At 32.8% G+C, this 23,478-nt stretch overlaps 1 protein-coding gene across 1 annotated transcript in view; it reads right to left on the reverse strand.

Annotated features, from left to right (window-relative positions):
- Positions 1-1,101: 1,101 nt before the first annotated feature.
- The window catches only part of LOC144856406 (uncharacterized), a 30,684-nt gene continuing 8,307 nt past the window's right edge, over positions 1,102-23,478 (reverse strand). Inside the window, exons 5-31 of the mRNA XM_078714409.1 lie at positions 23,058-23,183; positions 22,273-22,374; positions 21,376-21,492; positions 20,858-20,959; positions 18,928-19,083; positions 17,976-18,095; positions 17,538-17,642; positions 16,741-16,884; positions 16,245-16,364; positions 15,419-15,585; positions 14,729-14,845; positions 13,610-13,946; positions 12,891-13,089; positions 12,524-12,591; positions 11,639-12,256; positions 10,683-10,937; positions 10,069-10,178; positions 9,123-9,315; positions 8,181-8,294; positions 7,852-7,979; positions 6,802-6,948; positions 6,064-6,618; positions 5,710-5,862; positions 5,038-5,156; positions 4,524-4,786; positions 3,676-3,742; positions 1,102-3,442 (exon numbers count right to left, since the gene is read on the reverse strand). Of these exons, the coding sequence (XP_078570535.1) occupies positions 2,932-3,442; positions 3,676-3,742; positions 4,524-4,786; positions 5,038-5,156; positions 5,710-5,862; positions 6,064-6,618; positions 6,802-6,948; positions 7,852-7,979; positions 8,181-8,294; positions 9,123-9,315; positions 10,069-10,178; positions 10,683-10,937; positions 11,639-12,256; positions 12,524-12,591; positions 12,891-13,089; positions 13,610-13,946; positions 14,729-14,845; positions 15,419-15,585; positions 16,245-16,364; positions 16,741-16,884; positions 17,538-17,642; positions 17,976-18,095; positions 18,928-19,083; positions 20,858-20,959; positions 21,376-21,492; positions 22,273-22,374; positions 23,058-23,183 (5,213 nt within the window). The 3' untranslated portion in view covers positions 1,102-2,931. The remainder of the gene's footprint in view (positions 3,443-3,675; positions 3,743-4,523; positions 4,787-5,037; positions 5,157-5,709; positions 5,863-6,063; positions 6,619-6,801; positions 6,949-7,851; positions 7,980-8,180; positions 8,295-9,122; positions 9,316-10,068; positions 10,179-10,682; positions 10,938-11,638; positions 12,257-12,523; positions 12,592-12,890; positions 13,090-13,609; positions 13,947-14,728; positions 14,846-15,418; positions 15,586-16,244; positions 16,365-16,740; positions 16,885-17,537; positions 17,643-17,975; positions 18,096-18,927; positions 19,084-20,857; positions 20,960-21,375; positions 21,493-22,272; positions 22,375-23,057; positions 23,184-23,478) is intronic.

Below are 23,478 nucleotides of genomic sequence, written 5' to 3' on the forward strand. Positions count from 1 at the left end.
CAATACCAAATTTGCGAATTCCAGCCTCAAGGTCAAACCAATGCTATTTTCCGGTTTTCTTTACTTTTAACCGCAAGGAGGAACCTTCATGACATACATGGCAACCAGAATTCAACGTTAAAATGAAACATTGAACAATCCTGGTAATAGGATAAGAAACGTAGGCCTATGTGACAATGGAATTGGAGTGGCCGGGGTACAATTAATAAAGAACTAATAAAAAGTTCAATGCTTTTCTGGCGGCGGCTTAACTTGCCCTGCTAATTTTTCTATGAAACGCCACTGGGAATGATTGATTGGCTCGTTTCTTCTATTAAGGATAACGATGGAAGATTAAAAGTTAATATTTTTAAATCAAATAATGCATTTTATAATAAAGAAAAGATTATGGCAATCTTACATGTAGTCTCCTAAATATAGGGTCTCAAACATCTCTGAAACCGATCATATTTTTCGAGCAGTTTTCTGAATAACCATAACCATAACGCTTTACCTGTACCAAATTGGCATCTACTGCTTTCAATACATAATCCTATAAGATAAACTAAGTTGACACTGGTAATAGTTTTAGAAATTGTCCACCATCTCCAAAACATATTTGTACTACACACCGATCAGATCCTACAGTAAGTATATAAAGGAACAGTATTTTATAAGCACTCTCAACTGGCTGGTGTGTAATCGACAGGGTGTGAAATGAAAGGATTAGGCCAAGTTGAGCAGTCACCCTTTTTTTGGTGAATCCGGAAACACAAACATTGTAAAGTGAATGTGGCCTTGAACCGTTAGTAAGCAAGATCCGTGTTTTAGCTTTAAATACATCCACTTTCTTAATATTGCTTTGTAGATAAAATTAAAGGAGTCGGTTCCAAAAACTTTTTAATATTTAAAAAAAAAGATTGCTAATTGTAGATTGATTGTACAAAACACGTTCCGATTCAAAAGTGTGTTATATACGGCCACATGCCAAGGTTAACCCAAACAAAAATAAATAACAAAACAAATAAACGATGACAAACAAAAAGTATTATTAGTACAATAGACATTTTGACAAATTATAGGACCTGTTCTTTGTTTTTAAAGATATAAAACAGAGATAAAATGGCAAACAACTAAACTAAACAAAAAAAGATAACTTTTTGAATATTGAACTTCCTTCATAAACTTTTAGTAATCTAGAGTATGGTTTCGAAAACTTAATATTAGTAAACGATACATTGTTTGACAAATATGGAGTTTTCTACGTACTTGAGCTCACAATCAAGACAAAAATTGAAACGCTGATATATAGACTTGGGGCAAGTCCGAAAAAGCTCTGTCCACACTATCGAACCTTATGTGATGTGCCTATATTTATATGAATATGGTAATGTCAACTTCCATATTTGGGCATATCACTACTCTATTTGGGAACATCACTTTTTGTTTTCAAACTGGTTTGATAGTGTAGACAGAGCTTAAAACTGTATGGTGAATTTGTGTTAAAATGGAAAAATATGAAGCCAAAATGGCAAGTTTGTTAGATCATACAAATATAAGACATTTAACAGCGTTAGCAACTTAATTTTGAAATACGCATGTGTCGCGCACGCAACCTACGCCACTTGCTTTAAAACAAATTCGGAAATGCCTAGATTCTTCTAAGTTTCACAACCTTAGTTAATTTTCAGAAATACGGTTCTCGACGCACGTAACTGAAATGTTGAAAATAGCGAGAGCTCCACATTCACGCGTTTAATTCTACTTCGAAAAACAAACATAAATGTCGTTTGTAGTTGTACATTGATTTATTTTCTGTTGTTGTTGTTTAACGAATTTTTAAAACATCAAAAGTATGACGAACACTGTTTTGGCTAGTGGAACACGATTTGTTTGATTAACAAGAAGGCATACTGTTCTTTATTTAACATTTTATTCAATTTATTTCATACCTTGATTTAAAAATAACAATAATGTTAACACAATGGTGACCTGTTAAGGTAGGTTAAAAATGTAGTATTACGTCACACATTGATTACAATGATTATGATATACACAACAATGATCTTAAAACGTCAACATAGTGAATAATGTGTTACATACACAGACTAGATACATCTAAATAATAAAAGAAAAGTTAAAAGAAATGATTTTAGACAAACATGAAACAGAATATGCATATAAAAGTTTAGTAATTAGTTACAAAGACTATAAATGTGTATTTATAAAACAATGATCTTTAAAAAAATTATATAGAAAATAGTGTCTAATAGTTATAATAAAATGGAAGATTCCTTAAGAGGTAAATATTTGTTTACACTGGAATATATGTACATCTATTTATAGCTATCTAAAATTCAAAGAACAATGATATTATAAATTAAAATGGTACAGTATATTACAGTAATGTTAAATTATTAATTTTGACAAAAACAATCCGATTTACTACGGTACTGTTCCCTAAAAAAAATATACAATGTGCGCCTTGTTAAAGATTTAAAATATAAGTTTACATAACATTGTGTTAAAACGACAAATTAATCAGTACACACGAAAAAAAAACCATACTGTACCTTCAATTATAGAATATTATGATTACGAATACGCCAAAACGTATTAGTTTTGTTTCCCATACTTTGTCAGTTTGGGGCGAGCGGAAAAAAAAGACATTCTTGTATACATACAGAGAAACCCTACGAGAATTAGTCAAGTCTTGTGCGTATAAGGTACAAGTGATATGCGTATATCTAGAAGGTTCCATCAACTAAACGCTCTCATCTCACAGAACGGCTACGCGTATTACTTAGCGAGGCGTTCAAGGTCATAGATTGACACGAGAACATCGTGCATTTACGTAACCAAACATAAATCACGCAAGGCCCATAATTTACAAGTCAGTTATGGCAGAAATTTAGGCCTAGAATATCATTCAAAAATGTTACTACGTGGGTTTTACACATTCTCGTTGTTTTTACTAGCAGTATTTGTACTATGCGTAGAGTCTCCTGTCAACGGAATACTCTGGTCTTTGACTTTACCCTTGCTGTTACTAGTATCGGTAGCGTACTTAGCTCGCTTAGCTCTGTCACTTTCTTTGCAACATGTCTTCCACGCGTCACGGATATCCTTCTGTCGTACACAGAACAACAGAAAAATGAAGAGGCCTTGCAGAGAGTTAAAGATACAGAATAACAACTGAAACGCGTCGCGAGAGGTCGAATCTGCGTCGATTGCGAGGAATCCGAAAACCCAGGTTAGGCCTAGAAGTACAGACACCGCGATAGCGTTCTGCAGACGTTTCATGACTATCTCTCTCTTCGTTTCATCAACTGTTCTGGCAATCTTTCTTCCGCATGTCAATGTACGCATTACTAGAATGAATACTACGACATTAAACAGAAGTAGTATGCCGATGATCAGAATGAAGCCATAGTTGCGAACATTCCCAGAAGGAATGAAACAGCTGCAAAAAAGAATGATTGTTACATAATTTAAAAAAGCAACATATGTTTATCAAACGAAGAAGATGATTGAAGACCTATAGCCTGCTTTATAACTTGTGATTAAATTACAGTACTTGAGTTTGGGTTATGTTTTGGGGTTTCCTCCATGAAGTGGGATCCAGTCTTTAAAATGGCGCTAAATTGATGGTTTTATCCACCGGTTTATTACTATACGTTGATTTGTGATACTTACTAGTTTTCATTCGCATAGTGATCAACATCAACACCTAAACAAACCGCAACAATCACCAGAGGAAATCCTAAAAACAACAGAACATAAATATTGGTGAAACAAAAATATTTAGAAACGACACAATCTACGAGAGTTCGGCATGTTTTATTCAATTTGGTCAATATTGTTATATAATGTGTGAGGTTTTGCTATATTGATATTAAAGACTCTACTCTCTTGGTTGATTGAAATATCACAGTTGTTTATTCAGTAATACTGTATAATACACGATATAATACAGGATAATGCAGGATAACATGATACAGGATAATACGGTAATAAAGAAACAGGAACAAAGTATAAGTGATGCTGTAAGTGAGGCATGGCTGTAGATGTGCTTCTGAGGAAGTGTCTGTAAAGTGTGTGTTCCGAGAAATGTCTGTTAGGTGTGTCTGGGCTCTTCTGAAACTTGGGCTTCTGTTCATTAGTATATGTCATTACATAATCCCTGAGCTTAACCATTGGTCCTAAGTTTATATAGGTTCCTTTTTGGAGGGATTGATTAATTGTATCTGGGTGGTTACAATGACGAATTGGCCCTGTCAAATCTGTGCTTAAAAAGTGATAATATCTAATGGTTTTAAGATGGGAAAGATCATAGGTCAAGTCAACTGTTTTCTTTGGGGAACTAATTATTGTGCCTAATGGACATTAAACATCTGGACAATTTCTTCACTGGACCTTTCTGGGGCAAATTGGTGAACTCAATTGAATTGTGATACTAAGGTTGATTTTTCAATTATAAATCTATATCATTAAATTACAATATTCTGGTTCAATCATTGAATATGATAAAACAAAATATTTACCGTATCCTGCTAAACACACTTTCAGCATAAAGTGTTCGATATCATCGTAGAAAACTTTGACGAACATAAGGTACATGTTTACAGCTTCGATTGACATCCAGAAAATAGAGGCCAGTCCAAAGTAATGAATCAGCGCTGCTACAGCGATGCATCCATTTCTAGAGCCTGTCTGCTCGATGCCAATTGCAAACACGAGGTAAAGGAGTAGTAAAGATAGTGACAGGTTGATGAGGATCTTCTGAGGACGTTTACTTCGAAATTGTCTGCAATAAAGCAAAAACATTAAAATGAATATGTATTACTATTAACCCGAGAACTATACCAATGAACTAGTATGTGTTTACAAAAATGGTTTTCATGTTCACATACAGTAGAAACACTGACATTTAAGAAGGCATCTCTAATAAGAGATACCCGGAAAACACTACACTACTACTACTACGTTGGAAATGCCACTATTGAAGTGACACGCCTGAAGGACATTGTGTACTGTATTTTCATGCGGAATACTTACTTAAAGTATAAATACGTAGCTATTGTAACTGCTAAACACACAATAGACACGATGCATCCGATTAAACTGATGATAGTTAAGGCATCGTGAAACGCAGAATCTTTAGGTTCGTAATAATCCTGTAAAAGAAAGCATCCGTTAACATATTATTGCAATATTACTGTAGAATACTTTTAGATATGCTATTCCTCCAATAGAGATATGTATTCAAAGATCCTTTTTGTCTTCCATACATATACATTAAATTCTTCAATCACGTTTAACGATCTCGGGTACAATGGCCGATCCGATGCAGGTGTATTTTTAAATATTTACCTGTTATGTTGTAGAAAAGTACATTGATACTGATGGTTCTTTATCACATACTAATAAGTAAACATTTGTTCTGTTCTGTTCTGTTTTTCAAGATTTCAGATATTCCCATTGATATTGCTCTTTCCTTTCTATATTTTTCCGGGAAAACAACATCTTAAATCATGGAGAATTATCCACGGTTTAAACGTAGGTCTAGTCGACCACATTCTTGTCTCATGCTAAAAATCGTATAGCATTGACTGTGAATGACAACATATCTTTCAAATCAAAGACCATAAAGGCAAGATATTTGCGCCCAAAAGTAAAAGATAAGCTAAATGATGTCACTTAATGGTAAAAAAAATAATAATGACTTACAACAAGAATAGCAAAATTTGTAAGATGATCACATAAGCATACAACACGGTCGTCAGTTGTTCCATCTAGCTCACATCCTTCGCTTGACCAATCACCTACTCCATCATCAAGTGAGAAATCCCAGAATACACATTCTGTATTATTAGCAGTTTCCTAAAAGAAAAGCAAAATATGCTTTTACAAATTTCCAATCGGTAAAACGATTTGAAATGTTTTTGTCAAAGTAAACAAAACTGAAAGAAAGAGAAGTAGACTTTAGAAATAGATTAGTTAGTTAGTAAATTAGTAAAATACTTTACTAATACATCTCTTGTAATATGAAATTATAAGTAAGCGTGTTTATAAAGCACTTACAAAGCGTGGTAGAAAAGCGGCTTTTATTGGTGTCAACAGTCCATCAATCTTGACTGCTTCTATTGTGGCTGAAATAATCTGACTGCCAACTTGGCGCGTAAATCCTTCTCCAGAAGCGTTACCTAAGCTGTTTGAAATGAACAACGAACTGTTTTGGTACACTGTAAAATATACTCTGATCTCATCTTCTCCTGTTTGTTCTTGGCTAAGTGAGACGATCTCAGGCGGAAGTGCGATTGACGCACCCACCATTTCAAAAGGAAATGTCTTCTCGTAATACGTTTTTACATCGTCTGGTTCAAAAGCGTCCTTGAGCGAGTCGCCGCCAGAGAAAGCAACGTATGCTAGCCCGTTTACTAGAGATTCTGGGCTTACTGCTAAAGTCATCACGCCCACATGTGGTTGAACACTGGTGAAGTTCATGCCTGCTGCTGCCACTGTTGCAAGTTGTCTTTCTAATGACGTCACAAATGACGATGCCGTTTCCCTCATTGATGAGTCGAGTATGTTAGAATCGATGATGTTATCGACAACTTCAACAACATTTAATGTTATCTGTAAATAATAATGTTTAGATTCACAAATTCCATTGTAATAATTATGTCATAGTGAAGAATATTTTCCAAGGTGGTATATCAATCTCATTATGGCCTATTGGGTCACCACTATTTTCAAAGAATATTAATTCCGTTATGGCCGTCTTTTTAAGGTTTGATATACAACAAATAAATAAAATACCATTTCGTCAGGCATCTCAAGATCAACAATGTCTTCTAAAATATCTGCAACTGTATCAACCGCTTCTTCATCGAGATCTTCCGAATTACTGGTTACTTCTGCAAGAGCCTCGGCTACGTCTTCGCCATTCTCTTCTGTAACTTCAACCTACAAAATCAGTGAATACATAATTACCTAAAAATGCTACCAATACTGTGAAATGCAATTTGACCTCAAGTCAAACCCACTCTCAACACAGATCTGACCTAGAAGTTCGAGAGTGATTACGTATTGGAACAGTTTTCTAGAGGAGATACAGACAATAAACTTACATGGAAAGTGCATTATAACAAGTATATCTAAACCAGTATCTCTAACACAAACACATTAACTTATTCGTATAAATTAGCATCCACATCATTATTATTTAAAGAACTTAGGAATATAAATATTTATCAATATCAGTATTTAACTACTTTATTTGTCATGATAGTAGGCCTATACATGGTAAACTTCCAACTCTTTAATAGTTTTGTTCATTCATTTTCATTATTCAACAAGGTCACAGACTAGAAAGATTTTGTGTAGGCCTACACCAAAATATCGAACAAATATGGGACAACATTCTATTAGGTATTCTGGTGCAAAGATGTGGAATTTTAAAAGTTAACAAACTCAGCATTTAAAAAAGAAGCCAAAGAATAGTATTTGTTTGTTTAAGCGAATTTTTTTTTCGTGTTTCAAAAGAGAATTATATTTGAGAAAAAGTTTTTAAAAAATGTTTTATGTATTATTAAGTTTAGAAAGGTTGCTATACTTTTTTTAACTATTTATTCTTCAATAATTAAGGGTTGAACATAATTATTTTCTAGCCTCTTTCCTTGATATATTATGTTTTATTTATGTTTAAAATGTTAATAACTTTTTTAGTAAATAAAAGAAAGAGTTGTCATTTCTGAGACAATCAACACCTTCAAAAATCTTACTCAATGTAGTTGATTAATGTAAGAAGGAAAATATTATCCACACTTTTCTATTATATCTATTTATCTAAAATAAAGTTATTGATACCTCATCTATCCTTTGTATTTGCCTTGAAGTCGTTCCAATGTCACACTCTGTGATAATGATAGATCCCCATACAGCTCCTGATACGAAATCCCCACCACAGTATCGAGTCGCAAGAGAAACAGTTTTGCCTAATGTAAAAAAAATGAAAACAAAAATTGTATTGTATTGTATGCAATAATGTACATTCAGTAAAGATAACGTTGCATATTACCATGGAGCTAGCCTAATACTATTGATAATAAACATTATTACTCCATGATATTCCTAAGTTACAATTATAGAAGAACAGCATTTAGTAGTCTATGTTAGTCTAGTTTAGTGTTATTTACCTTGGTCTGAATATAGAGGACAATCTTGTAACGAATCTGCAGTGACACCAAGTGGAACATCTTTGAAAATGTACAAAGTACCATCAACCAAAATGTCTTCTCCAACACACGATGCTTCATTGAAAAAGAAAACATTTCATAATTAGAATGAATGTTTTATATATTTTGCATTATTTATTTCTATCTATGAGACGCCAAGCGAGACGACAGATTCTGACATTAGAAGAGGTTGGATCGGAAAAAATATATGTCATGAACGAACATTTGTTCCGCCGAATTGAATTAATATGACCTAATCAAAGTTTGTTGACTTGAATTTTATTTTCATGTTTTGGGGACAAAATATCTTTAACATTTTCAAAACAGATTTTTTCATAAGTAAAGCTTTTTGTACTAACCATTAAAATAATGTAGAAACAACATTCTTAAAAATGTTGAATATTATATTAATTTGTGAATAAACAATGTTACTAATAACACATGCATAGTGAACATTGATTAAATTATGTGGCAACACAATATTATTATGGGATACCGTTTTGGGTTACAACATGTCCGTATGGCGAGCATATTGTAAGGTCAACTCATTAAAGTTGATATGTGGAATTCAAATCCAAAGGTACTGTATATACAGTAATTATAAATAAAAAGTCAAGTACAACGACGGCAAGTAATTCTAAAGCTTGGTTCCCACTAGGACGTAACATAAGGACGTAAACGCAACGCAAGCGTGTTGACCAATGACAAACAACAGTTCGAATAATGTATCGCTTGTGATTGGCCACGTCCTTGTGTTGCCTCTCTAGTGGGAACCAAGCACTAGTGGCGGATTATCGTTTGTCGTGTGAAAGACCCTTTGCGCGTGGTCCTTCTCCTTGTATCCAAAAGGTAAAGAATGTTTATATAAATTACTTTATCTTCAACCTTATAATAGGTACTTACATATACTTGTAACAACAATAGATTCAGGGTCCGTATCATACCCTTCCAATGTAGTTAGAGAATCGTTTATCATAGAACTGTAAGTGGTCGCGTTTTGGGCTTGGTTGAAGTATAAATCCATATTAGCAATAACACTCCCGGATTCCAGACTCGTGACGTAGAATTCAAATGATTGAGGCAGGCTTGCAGACAACTGAAATAAATATATTTGTATTCGTTACTATCAATGAGTAATACAGACATTACACAAATAATAAATACTATGTTTTTGATCCAAAAACTGTTCTAAACATTTTAAATAAGTTCTTTAAATAATACATTTCATCGGAATCGGAAATGTATGCACAGCACTTTCTCAAAACACAATCATTTTAGACGTGATGAAAGTTGGACAGTGCAAACATTGAGATTGTCGGCTGCCTTCTATTAATAGCTATCGATCTATTTTACTATCTACCAAATGTGCTGTTAATGTATATCCATATATCTTATTTGTCTACTACACTTAAACATTTTTGCTGAACACCTGTTTACATAATTTCATTTTTCATTTCATTTATTTATTTCACTTTACAAATATATAAATATAAAGTGGAGGAGCCTAAAAGAAAGCAAAGCTTGTGGTGAATAGGCTCCTCAAAACAAAAAAAATAAAATATAAATAATATAACACAATTAGGAACTCCAAAAAACAACAATTTAACTAATATCTTTTCTCTAACACATAAGTTTAACATGTTTAAAACTAAAAAAAACAAGTAAAAAATAGATAATATAATTGTCTGTATAGTTTATGAATATTAATTTCTGTATGTATCATTTACCATTAATATTCTTGATTTTTATCTATTTACAAGACATCTTGCATATTTATTACTTATATTTTTTTGTCGACAATAGTATTTTGGTGAAGAGCCAAAACCGGTAACCGTACAAATGTACTTACAGTAGCTTCCAGCGCATTTGTGAAATTTTTGAATGCCAAACTTTCTCTGTCTGTATAGTCATCTTCGAAAGGAATGTTGAATCTAGCGAGTGCTCTAAAAGTAGCCAGACCTAATGACAAATATTGAATGAAAATGTAAGACGAAGACAGACAATAAATTAATATCAAAACAATGTAAAAATTACAAAATAAATATTATTCTTAGAAACGCCAAAGTAAATAGTTCATAATCATATTTTATTAAATGATGTGGGTATCAGTGGCTGATCTCAATGTAAATACAAATAAAATAAGCATAAACAAGTGATAAAATGGAACAGTCAGAAAGAAAGTGGCAATATTTTATAAAACACTATTGCTTCGTATATACATAAATAGTTGTTACGGTTTTACAAATGATATGGTATTGATATACAGTATGTCAGATTTTTTTGTTCAGTTACGAACGATAGAAAGATGAATAGTAAAGATTGTCAAACGTTAGAACAGCATGTGACAATTGACTTACATTTACGATAATGACGTCATAACCCGTTTTTTATTTATGTTTAAGTACAGTATACGGAAAACTAAAGTAATTACAATCTTATTATTTAGCAGTAGGTCAGACTTACCCGAGATGAGTACGGTTGCAGAGTTTGATTTTGCATCTTTCCCATCCTGAGATCTAGATCCAAAACAGGAATAGTCGCCCTGATTCTGACCTTGGTCTAGCTGTACGTTGTAAGCAGGACCATCAGCACCACTGGGGATACGGCCGCCGTTTTTAAACCATTCATAAAACTCAACGTTCTCTATATTGCATTCTAATGTAGCTGACATGCCGACTTCAGCAGCTTGCGATTCAGGATGACGTACCACTTCAGGATCTGAACATAAAATGGACACAAATTAACAAAATTGTTTTTAAATGATTTAAGCATTATAATGTACTAGGCGAACATTCATGAACTCTGATTTGCTGTGCAATTTTGCACCACATGAAGTGGAATGAAATAATAATAAACGCATGAGCTCACACAAACTACGTATCGAATCAAATGAATATTGCATTTAGGAAAACAGGCTTAAAGTGTACAGTAGTGTAATGTGTTTTTTTTATTGATAAAGAAATGTCATAAACTGTACCAAACGTACAGTGAGTAAATAAAATGATTACCTACACTATATGGAAAAAGAGGGGGAGGGTGTATTTGTAATCATGTATGTATTAAATATGTATTGTCCAAAAAACAAGAAAAATGAAGATTATTAAAAAAAAAGTCTTTAAATAGGACATTTCGTAGTTTTAATCAAGTTAAGTACTTCCGTAGGAAAAAAACACTAACTAATGTTTTCATTTATAAAAAGACAAAATAAACCGTTAAATTCAACCAAAAAAACATTGACTTCCAGTCAATTTGACTATGTTTTTGCTTTATTACAGTTTTCAGGTAAAGAATTTCTCTTAGATCCATTTTTGGTCAAAATGAATAACTAGTAACATTAAAATAATATTCAACATGCAGGGGTCATATTAAATATCTTTAAATAGTAGGCCTAGTTATATAAACAACGCGCATAAACATACCTTCAAAGAACTCTCCGAAGCAAAGTTTAAGTGAGGGAAATTCGACGTCTGTCTGACTGCAACCAGCACCAACCTGGTCTAGCACGAGTCTGTTCCAGTCACTTAAGAATTGCAAACATTCGGGTGAGCTTTTTTCACAAGTAACACCATTCACTGAGATTGCCTCGTTTGACAGGCCAACGACTGATTCAGAACGAGTAGACAACTCTATCTCATACGTAGACGTGCTATTGATTTTGATTGGTTGATCAAATGTCAGGTCAATTTGAAATATGTCTGTTTCAGGAGTGATTATTATACCGTCAAAGGTTTCAGCATAGACAGTAACACCTGCATTTAGATTCAATATAGTGACTTCTATGGAGGTGATGACGTCTTCATAGACTGTTACACTAGAACTGAAGGAACCTTCTCCAAACTCAAGTCCTTTACCGGTGACAATATTAGACGATGGGAATAAAACACTGTATAAAACAGATCCTTGAACAAAATGATCAATGTAAACAAAACGTTCACGTTGACTCGTTGGCGGGATAGAGGTCATAGTCATATTGTAGCATTCTGGCATAGATTGGAAAAAACTTCGAGTTTCCGCATAATAATCTGTACAGGAACCGTCTGAAAATATTGGATGAAAAAAAACTTATGATTATGATTTAAGTATGCACAAGCATAACTATATAAATGAATAATGGTAGGCCTGTCATTAGTTTAACATGTTACGCATGCACAACAGGCCATCATCTAGCACACTGTTCCACCTTCCAAGAAGCCGCTAACTTGTAATCGAATAGTTGCGGCCATCTTATTTAAATCAAAACCAGTTTCAAAGCTCCCTTGTTTTTCTTAAGTTTTCCTTTAATGTTGATACATTTTTTTATTTACCTTCTATTGAAATAATTACATTTTCACTTTGTTCTGTATCCGCTATATTTCCAACTTGGCACACATATCTAGAATATAAATACATTAACATTTACATATCTACAAAATAGCAGCAAGGTAAGATAACCAAAAGTTATTTTTTTAAATATGTTAAAGTTATGATGATAGTAACTATTTTAATGAAATTGATATAAATAGTTTAGAATTTCTTAAATTTCAAAATGAAATTATTGAGGAAGTCAACACGACAAATATCAACAAATTTAATTTTACATGACGTAAAGCAAATTATTGAAAATATTTTAAAAAAATATTTTAACATTAAATATATTAGAAATACAATTTACTAAAAAAAACACACACTTACGTTGTTTCAGAAAAATCCATTATTTCGTACACTGACTGAGCGGTAGATGGCGCTGTAACAGGTACGTATTCACCTGAATCAGTAACCGTTGCCCATTGGACAGTTGCTGATGGAACTCCAGAAGCCACACAGAATAATGTGACACTTTCTTCTAAACTGATGCTCATCGAGCCACTGACGGATGTAATAATTGGTGCAGCTAATGATACAACAATATAATTATAAAACGTGTTTTAAGAATATACATGGTTAGATATATTTATCAACAGAAAAAAAAAACGTGCACAATTATTATTATTATACAGCCTACGGGGCGCAGTTCGGGGCAATTATTTGATACAGTAAGTATTACATTCGGACATTAACAAAACAACTCCTGTTCTGTATGTTGAGGCCAGTAAAGCTTGGGACGATTCGATATGCAAATTACACGGCAGCGTTTACATTTGTTAAAGATCGACACTTTTGTACATTTTGCTTGTAGGCCCACTAAATTTTCTTAAATTTACCTATAATGCAGAAACGTAAATGTAATAATCGCGTGAAGTAAATGACATTCATTATAATTTTAGTGCGTGCTTATTTAATTCTAGGTGGAAATCATTTTTTTATAATTTTAAGTATCATAATAATAATTTCAGAGAGAAACAGCAGTACAAATTAACGGCAACAAACAATGATTGAACTATGCAACAGGTGTTTGATATAGGCCTACTTACCAAGACACTGGTCAAACAACGGTTCAACAACAGTATCAATCGAAGTTATCCCACAATTGTAATCTCTCGAGTCGTCAGTGGCTTGTACCCATTCTGCATATATGTCAAGGCATGTAGGTTCGAGATCATTACAGTCAGGAATAAATAACCTTGTTGACATGGTTAAGCAAGACGATTCTTGAATGAAACACGAGAACCATGGAAGTGGAATGTGTTCTGTGTCGCCATCAGGAAGAAATGATAACCAGACATCTTGAGGCTCATTTTGAACAACACTGAATATATCAGACAGGTCTTTCTCGAAGATCGTTGATTCCAACTCATTTTCAAAATATACCTGAAAAATATATTGGTGTTATTGTACATACATTATTACTATACATTTGGGAAAAATAATTTATGAACAATGTTAAAGATGTATTGTCCCCCTGAAAAATAATTCTTAACAACATTTTTGTTGAATATTCCATTTTAATGTAACATAATAGTTATACACTTTGAACAAAAATTGGATTAAAAAAAAATGTATTTACCTGAAAAAAAATGGTCAAATTGGCTGCCAGCCAATGGATTTTTAGTTGAATATAACAATTTATTTTGTCATTTTATAAGTAAAATGGAAGTGATTAACTTTATTAAAACTACAAAATAACATATTCAAAGTCTGATTTAATTAATCTGCATTTTTCATGTATTTTATCTTTAACATAGGGCTCATTACACAGTGAACATTACATTTCAATAAAATCAGAATCTATTCAGCTGCATATCAAAGTAGTATCATAATGGAAATAATAAGAAATTATTATTATTATAGTCTGCAGGAGTAAAATGGGATTACAATACGCAAGATCTGCATCACTATAGAGATGTATCTCTACAACAATATGCAGAATCCCATGTGTACCGGTATCACTTATTGTGTGCCTGCCTGTATCATGGGAGGTTAGATTAAGGGTTAGGTTATGGTATATGCTACTAGGTGATACTGGAGAAATTTAGATTCATTGCCGAGAAACGGGTGAAAAATAAACGAAGCACAACAAAAAGAAGTGGACGATGTCAATGATACAATAAGACGTAATAAGCAGTAATTGCGAATTGTAAATATAATCTTACCCTGAAATGAATAACAGGTATTTCAATAACAGTTGGATCTGATGAAAGTAATGCTATAAACAGCGTTCCAGTTTCTCTAATCTCATTTCCAAGGTATCCAGAGATATCAATCGCAATCTACAACAAAATATTTTATATAATGTGATTAAAATAAACACTACTTATGAAGGTAATGGCACAAACAGCGTTCCAGTTTCTCTAATCTCATTTCCAAAGTATTCAGAGATATCAATCTTAATCTACAACAAAATATTTTATATAATGTGATTAAAATACACGATACTACAAAAGTGAAGTTTTGAAAAGCATTGATTGTACATTTACAATAGTTCATTCATATTAAAGTCGACATTGTCATTATCATTATTACATATAACCATAGTAATCATAATGTTGTTATAAATGGAAGGCTATTTTGTTGATATAAAGTTTGCGGTACACCACGTATATTAGTTCTGAAAAGAACTGTTGAGTTTCTCGACGTTCCGATCAATATGCTTTTATCGTTCTCAGGAGGCAACATTTGATTTCGCCATGCAAACCTCCAAACAATATAAGGCTATTTTGCTTATTATATTATATTGCTCACTACTAGTTTTCACGACATTTTCTATTTTGTTCGATGATTGTTATGTTGTTACAATTGTGTACATTATATTCTTAGTAATGGTGAATTTAATAATTCTATACCTGTGCTATTATAGTCGGAGCGTCTGGAAAATCAGATCCTCCGAAACTGAATTGAAATACGTTTTGCGATTCTGTACTGTCTTTAGGAAAGGCCTCAATTGTTTGGAGTTCCCCACATCTTTCTGTCAAAGCGTCCAGACGTTCCAATAAGTCGTCACATTCTGCTTCTAATAAAGTAAAATAAAGGATGTGTTATAGCAGTTTGGATAAATGTAATTGGATATTGATTTGGAATATAGTTAGATATGCCTTGTAAGTACAACATTATGTTTACAATACGTTATGATAGCGTATGTCACTAGCCCATATTAAGAAATATACCTACATGTTGCAGGGACAGATACTGTTTTGCAGATTGTATTATATATATATATATATAACATATAATATTATAAATATGCGTAAACATTACATTTCATTGTTGTAGCCATGTTGCGCATTTTATGTTTCACTAAAAGTGGTTTATTTGACAAGCTCATATTCCTATTTGTAGTGTTTCACTAATTTATCAATGTTTGTAAATATGAAGTTAAATTATTAATACAAGGTGAATCCGTGGACCGACCGTGAACCCGGAAATTACTTCTAGTGGGCACAGTTGAACATCTACCGATGAAATCAGAAATTTTGTTTCGAAACCCTTTATATCTTCCTAAGATAGAAATATGGAACAACATTGTAATAGTGGAAACTAAAATTATCAAATATACGTTTCGCGGTACATCTGAGATAGATAAGGTATGTATCCAAGGCGGAGATTTATCCCGAAGTTTTTCCATTGTGCTCGCCTATGTCGGAATTAACCATACTTATTATTTCTCCTTACTTTGACATTCGTCTGGTTCATCTGAGTTATCTGCACAGTCATACGGCACATTATCACACATCTTGCTAAGTGAGATACACTCGCCACTTCCACATGCGAATTCATTACGACTACATTCAACTATAAAAATAATCAATATACATTTGTAGAAATACATAAATTAGAATATCAATAGAAAAAATATCACTGTGTATGCCTGGCGTCTGGTACAGTTATGTCTATATTTGTTTGGTCCTTATAGAATTTCAAATCTCCATCATACAAAACTAAAGGTAAATCATATTAAAGATTCACAATAGATAAACGACGAAAGAAAGAAGGGTTTTTCATTGGCTTGTATCATACGCACTAGAAAATGTTTAGGCCTACTTCTGCATTTTTAACTTCACTCACAAATCTTACACTATCGTTGTTGATTGACTCTATATTTTCAGAATAACGAATACATAATGAATAAATGCAGATTTAACTGAAACTAATAATGTTTAATACAAACCGATTTCTCCTGTACATGTAGGACCTCTGAAACCCGGTGCACATGCGCAGTAAAATTCATCGGTAACAATTTGAATTTCAGAAAACGCTTCAGTAGGCTGGAAACAGATTCCTCCATTTGCACAAGGATTTGTGTCACAGATGTCTATAAAATAAAATGCTCATCATTTAATGTCAACCATAATCCATTAATTGTTTGATTTATTTTTTATTTGATTTATTTAATTTTGGAACAACAACAAATACAGAAAAATTACAAAACAACAAAGTAAACACGATGTCAAGAATTTTCAAAAGCGAACTAAATCACGGTAGGAAGACTTTCTTTTAACAGAATTACAAATAAATATAAAATATAATTTTAAATCATTTAAAGAAATAACATTATGATTAACATTTTCAAATCATAATTCTCAAAAATGCAATTACAAAGAAAATCAAATACGAGAGCCAAGGAAATGACAATTCAGGTATGAAAATTGTGTTGACAAAGACTTATGTCAAATTCTCGAAACTTATCAAGAGGATCTGTTAAATCTGAGTGGGAAGACTATTTAGAGGACCAACGTTTATAGAATCTAAGAAAGAGTGAGGATTGAAAACAAAAACAGTCCGAAACACTCCATCCAATACAAAGAGTTAGAGAGTGAGAGCCACTGTACGTGATTTTAACAAGTGGGTAATACTGAATTAAAGTCACAAATGACTGTTACCATTTGCACATTTTTTAAATTTTGTCAGTATTAGAATGGATTGCAGCGGATACTATCACATAATTGAATGACTTAAGAAGACTACCTTGTTCACAAAATGCTCCGTATCGCCCATCGGGACAGATACACTTGCCTTGTTCATCACAGATACCATTAAATTCACAGCCGATTTCAAAGCAAAGTGCAACAACTGTTTGTAGAAAATATACATTAGATAATAATGTCCAAAATATAAAAATGATTTTTAAAAGACCTTTTGTTGGTATATGTGTGTATGCATGTATATCATTGCGTATACAGTTAAAATGTAATGAATGCATTTTGTTAAGCTACTGTAAGTAAAGCATGAGATCATATTAAAGATGTATTGTAATATATATATATATAATATTACTATGACAAATAATAAAGAAATGTATAGAGATTAATAGAATGTGTCTGAAAAATAACCGGACGTTGTTCCGCAATATTTAGAAAACCAAAAAAAAAAATAAAAAAAAATAACAATTATCATTATACTTACCTTCACACAATTCGCCACTGTAATAGTTCCTGTTAGAGCATTGACAAATATAATCGAATGATTCTGGACTTAGTTCGCATCTTCCATTGTTTTGGCATTCCAACTCACACGGCGGTCGTTCTTCAGTGTAAAAATAAACAGTATATAGTATTTATCAATATCAATAATCATCCTAAATATACATGACATAACAAATCTCTGGTTATAGAATGTAACGCGTTATGATATTCTCAACAATTCAAATAATAATGGAAAAAGAAAAAAACAATGGGTCAAGAGTAAGTAAATTGATTCGCAATACGCCTAACAATAATGACGTAATACAAGGTAATTAATATCTAATAACAAATCGATCGTTTGTGATTGTGTGGTGTTGTATTGCACATAGGCCTATAGTACTTCGTTTAATGTCGTCTCAATGTGGACTTCTACCTTTCAATATTAAATGCTTTCTCCTAAGGGTCAAGTCGGTACTGCCAACTACAGCGCAAATTATTCATTATTCACCAGGGTAATCTCCCTCTCGTTTAAGCATGTACTAGATTCTTTGAACCACTGTTTATAGTCCTTATAGGCATATAAGAAGACTCGTTTTACCACTATAATAATAATTTATGTGAGGCCCATAAGACTACAGATTACGGAAGTTAAAGTTAAAAGACGTAATTAATATGCTTCGTTCCCACTGGAGACGTAATGCAACGTATGTGATTTGAACAATCATAAAGCGTGCTTCCCACTAGAACGCAACGCAACGTAACGTAGCGACGTATCGACCCAAAATGTTGTATTACGTAAAGTGGGAACCGACGACGTAACAGTGTTTCAAACATAGCTACGGGAACAAATTTTGATTTGTTTTTGTATTATAGGGCTGCAGGTATTCGTTTGATACTATTGAACAATATTTTGAATAAATAAATAATACGATTTCTCTCGTAAATGTGTATACCTGTTTCGCAATATAAACCGGTATATTCGATCAAACAAGAACAGCCAGCTAGCGTAGGTGGTAATAATTCCTCCTCCTGACGTTTCCGGCGCTGTGGTTGTCGTCCAAAACACTCGCCACCGTTTTGACATGGCATTTCTTCACATGGAATTATATCTAAATCGATAGAAGAATAAAGACATTAAAGTTACTAAAAGTCCTAGTGTTTTAAGAAAATAATGATAAATTATTACAAACAGCGTTGAGCAAGCAATATCTATACATAGTATGCCTTGGACCTAATTTAGTCTTTTTTTTATACTTGAATTGAAAAACGGTTATAGACTATATACACGGCGCTGTACATACGGATTACCAAAGTTCTAAAGACGTAACGCAATGACGTAACGCAAGCGAGTTGACCAATGACGTTGCGCTTACGTTGACGTCTTTGCGTTGCCTCTCTCTAGTGGGAATCAAGCATTAGTAATAATGAGTATCAACATCTACCATTTAATTTTTAAATTCAAAGTTATTACACGATATACGATCTAAATGCATTTACTTTTTCTCATAATAGGCCTAGTGAACAACGCAAATGCGTGTAAAATTGTAATCCATGGTTTGTAAAAAAGATGTGTTAAAAATATAGATATTAAATACCGTCCACCAAAAATTGCCCTCTATGAAAGTCTTATTCAACCTTCGGTAGATTTTTGTTCAGTTATTTTTAACTCTATATCAAATACACCATCCTCTAGAATCGAAAGGATTCATAAAAAATGTTTACGGTTTCTTGGCCCAAAAACCTGTTGGCCTTGCCAATCTCCAATTATTTCACCAACTGATAAACGAAAAATAAATGACCTAATATTTTTGTATAAATGTCTTAATTCTATGTTCACTTGTAATCTTGTTTCTTGTAAGAAAGGTATTTTTTGTAAAATTTTGTCTGTTTATAACAACTGTGTTTGTCAAAATCCTGAATTAGGTATCTTTTCTAAGCATATTGTCCATGAATTAGTTAACACTGCTGCCAATCTATAGATTATTATAGATTAGATAAACTTTTAGGCTTTTCTTTTTGTTATTTTTATATATGTTTTTATATTTATATCTATATCTTCATCCTGTAATTGGTGTATACACTGTTGGATGTGAACGAATAAAATGAATAAAATAAATAAAAATAAATTTAAAAAAAACGAAATAGAAATGGGACTACGGTAATAAAATTGAACGGCAGGTACAGAGACCACGGCAGGAAATGATTCCATATGCTACAAGGGCTGTACTACGTGGTTAAGAAGAAGGAAACACGAATGGATAAATTTCGTCCTCTCCGAAGGACATCGGAATGACACTTAATCTTTTTTCCCACTATGGAAGCAACGCAAGGACATAAACCCAACGCAAGTGAGTTGACCAATGGCAAGCGCCAGTTCAACTAATCATTCACTTGTGATTGGTCAAATTGAAAGTAGCGGAGCTGTAGCATTGTGGTGAACGTGCTTGCCTTCCGAACCAAGGTGGTTCAGGGATCAATCCTGACCTAGTGACTTTTTCAACTCCACCCCCTAAGCCTCAAATGAGACTTAGTTTCAAAGCACAATAAGAGTTTATCCTTCCTGTAATTGGCGAGTTTGTTCTCGCTGCGTATGAAATAAAAAAAAATAAATAAATAAGAAAAACAAATCTCGAGTTTCCGCAGCCAAAACAAAATTATCGGTTAATTTTTTAACCAATAAAGTGCGCATGATCAGTCATTACAACCATCTGGTTAAAGGTTAAAAATTATCGCATCTATCCAATAATTATTCGATTTGAGTGAGATAATTATCGGTTAATTTCTCTCGAGTGGACTCGGTTAAACCCCGTTTCTACAGGCAGTTTATCAGTAAATTATCGATTTTTTTGGCTGCGCAAACACGGCCTTAAATACCATCCTTACCATTGCAATAAATTCCTTGATAGCCTAGGTTACATTCGCAGGTGTGGTTGGATGAGCATTCCCCGTTATTGCAATTAATCAAACACATTGCTTCAGTATCAACTATAAAAAAAAAGTGAAATGATATTTATCTTCAATGGCCGATGCCGATCATGTTATTAGACATTTTATGCCATATTCTTATGTTTATTATCCTAATCGAAAGTTTTGTTAAAATATTACCTGTATATGTAATTAATATCTTCAGAATATTGTTTTAATGTATAATACCAACATACTTTAGAGCGTTTGTTTTTCAATATGTGTGAGTTGACTATAATGCCTAGTTTATACCATCAAACGACAAAAAAGATGTGATGTAAAACCAAATATGGTAGTGATATGACATCATCAGTGTTCTCCAAATATCATCATAGTAATTTATTTGTTTTATTGTTTTTTTAAAGGTATTTATGGCCGATTTACACGTTTTAAAATTGCAGTAAAAAAAAGTAGGACAAACTACCATAGTCACTTACTTTCGTCACAGAACGTTCCCATGTATCCAGGCTGACATGTACACACCGTCGCAGGGTCTGTTGATCCTGGTTGACAAGTCCCTCCATTCTGACAAGTGCCACTGCCACACTCATAAACTGAGAAATAAACAGAAGAGCACTAAGAAATCAAATAAAAACGAGTTGTTTATTTTTCACATGGAGAATCGTGCAAAAACCACTCTTACTTGAAACTAAAAAAACGGCAACGGATTTAGAACAAAATAAAAGCAATTGCACAGAATAGAAACGAATAGAGTGATCTTAAGGTGTACTTCTAGGAAAACCCAGGCAGAAAAGTACATTGAAATATTGCATTGTTCTTCTGATCTATGTTTTCCAATAGTATTTTGGTTGCAAACACTTAATACAAAGTATGCATGTTTGTATATGTACTGTGTTTTTTCTTTGTGTTATAATCGTTGATTTTATATGTACATTTATGATTTTTCTTCCTATTATAAGCAGCGAAAAATAGGTTTTTTTCTTGTTGTTTGACACTAATAGTTATTACACACACCAGGTTGTTTCAAACGCTTCATAGAGTATTTAAATTACAAAATTTTAATTAGCTAATAACTGGTTAACAATCTGAAATTAGAATTGTGAAACGTATTTGCGTTTTGGCTATAATTTGTTGTTTTGTGTTTTTGACTAATACCATTTTATAAAATGCGTACAACAACATGAAGATGATAGCGTTTGGCTATGCTACAGTCACATAATTATTTAGTTTGTGTTTTTTTTTCAATTACATTTTTTAATTAGTTTTATATAATGTAAAAATAACACCTTAAGACATATATTTAATATCATAGTTATGCTAGAATAAAATGATGCATACACACTTTTACTAAAACAAATAAAAACGTTTGTTACCGTCACATGAACTGCCAGTAAAGCCAAAGGGACAAATACACAATCCATCTATGCAACTACCACCATTTTGACAAAGAGCTGGATCATGGACGCAGTTTATCACTGTGAAATCAAATTAGAATCAATGTATCAATGTAAGCAATCAGAAACTGAGTGAAGTACTTGGAGAAATATTTCCACAGAGAGCGCATGTTGATATTTCGACCCATGTTAATAAACGAAAACACATTTTTATTCTTCTTTTTTTTTAAATTTGTGAATGATAACATTTATACTGCTTTGATATTGCTTTATTTTTAGAGGATGGAATAGATTGAAATTTAATTTTTTTAAATGAAATGTTCCGTTGAAATGTTAATGGTAAAACATTGTCTTTAGTTGACGATATATAAGTTGTTATTGTATTTTATTCCAGCATATTTAGAACTAATCGATTTAGCTTCTTTTCTAATGGTGTTTTATTTTCGAGTTAAATAAAACCTACTACAGTACCTACACAGTGACACATCGAGTAATGTCGGTTTGTGAAGTACGTACTTGAAAATACGGATTAGCAATTTGCGGTTACACCTTTTTTTTTGGTTTTAATTTTCCGGATATTGCAAATTCGTTCGATCAAACGATATCCGCATTCCCCATTGGCAATGTCATCGTTGTATATACTAGGTATATTGACATGCAATAATACTTAATTTAACAAGCAAATTCACTAGAACGTTCTTAATTCTTCAAGTATGATAGCCGTTACCCAAATGTTTTAAAGAAAATATAGGAAAGTATCTTACTTGTTTCGCAAAAATGACCAGTGAATTGGTCCGGACAAAAACAAAGAGAATTGTTCGCTAAGGCTATTTCTGGAGTGTTGCAAGCTCCTCCGTTTAAGCACGTCTCCACGTTGCAATCCACTCCAACTACAATTTAAAAAAAGATATAGTTTGTTATTGAACTGAACTGAACTAACAGTATGCTTAATTAAATTATGATGATGATGATGATGACGATGATATATATAGCGCCATATCCGCAATAATATTCATAGCAATGTGGACTTAAATAATACACGCTATCTCATTTGTCCTAATCTAGTCTCGAACGATGTACTAGGTTTTTAAAAGTGCACATAACCATTCTGTGCACACTGGACCTACGGCTTATAGTCCTTCTCCGAAATGACTCGTTCCACTATCAGACCTATGGAGTGAGTTA

The sequence above is a fragment of the Antedon bifida genome, chromosome 11, assembly GCF_963402885.1.
Source record: "Antedon bifida chromosome 11, ecAntBifi1.1, whole genome shotgun sequence".
In the NCBI taxonomy this organism is placed as follows: domain Eukaryota; kingdom Metazoa; phylum Echinodermata; class Crinoidea; order Comatulida; family Antedonidae; genus Antedon; species Antedon bifida.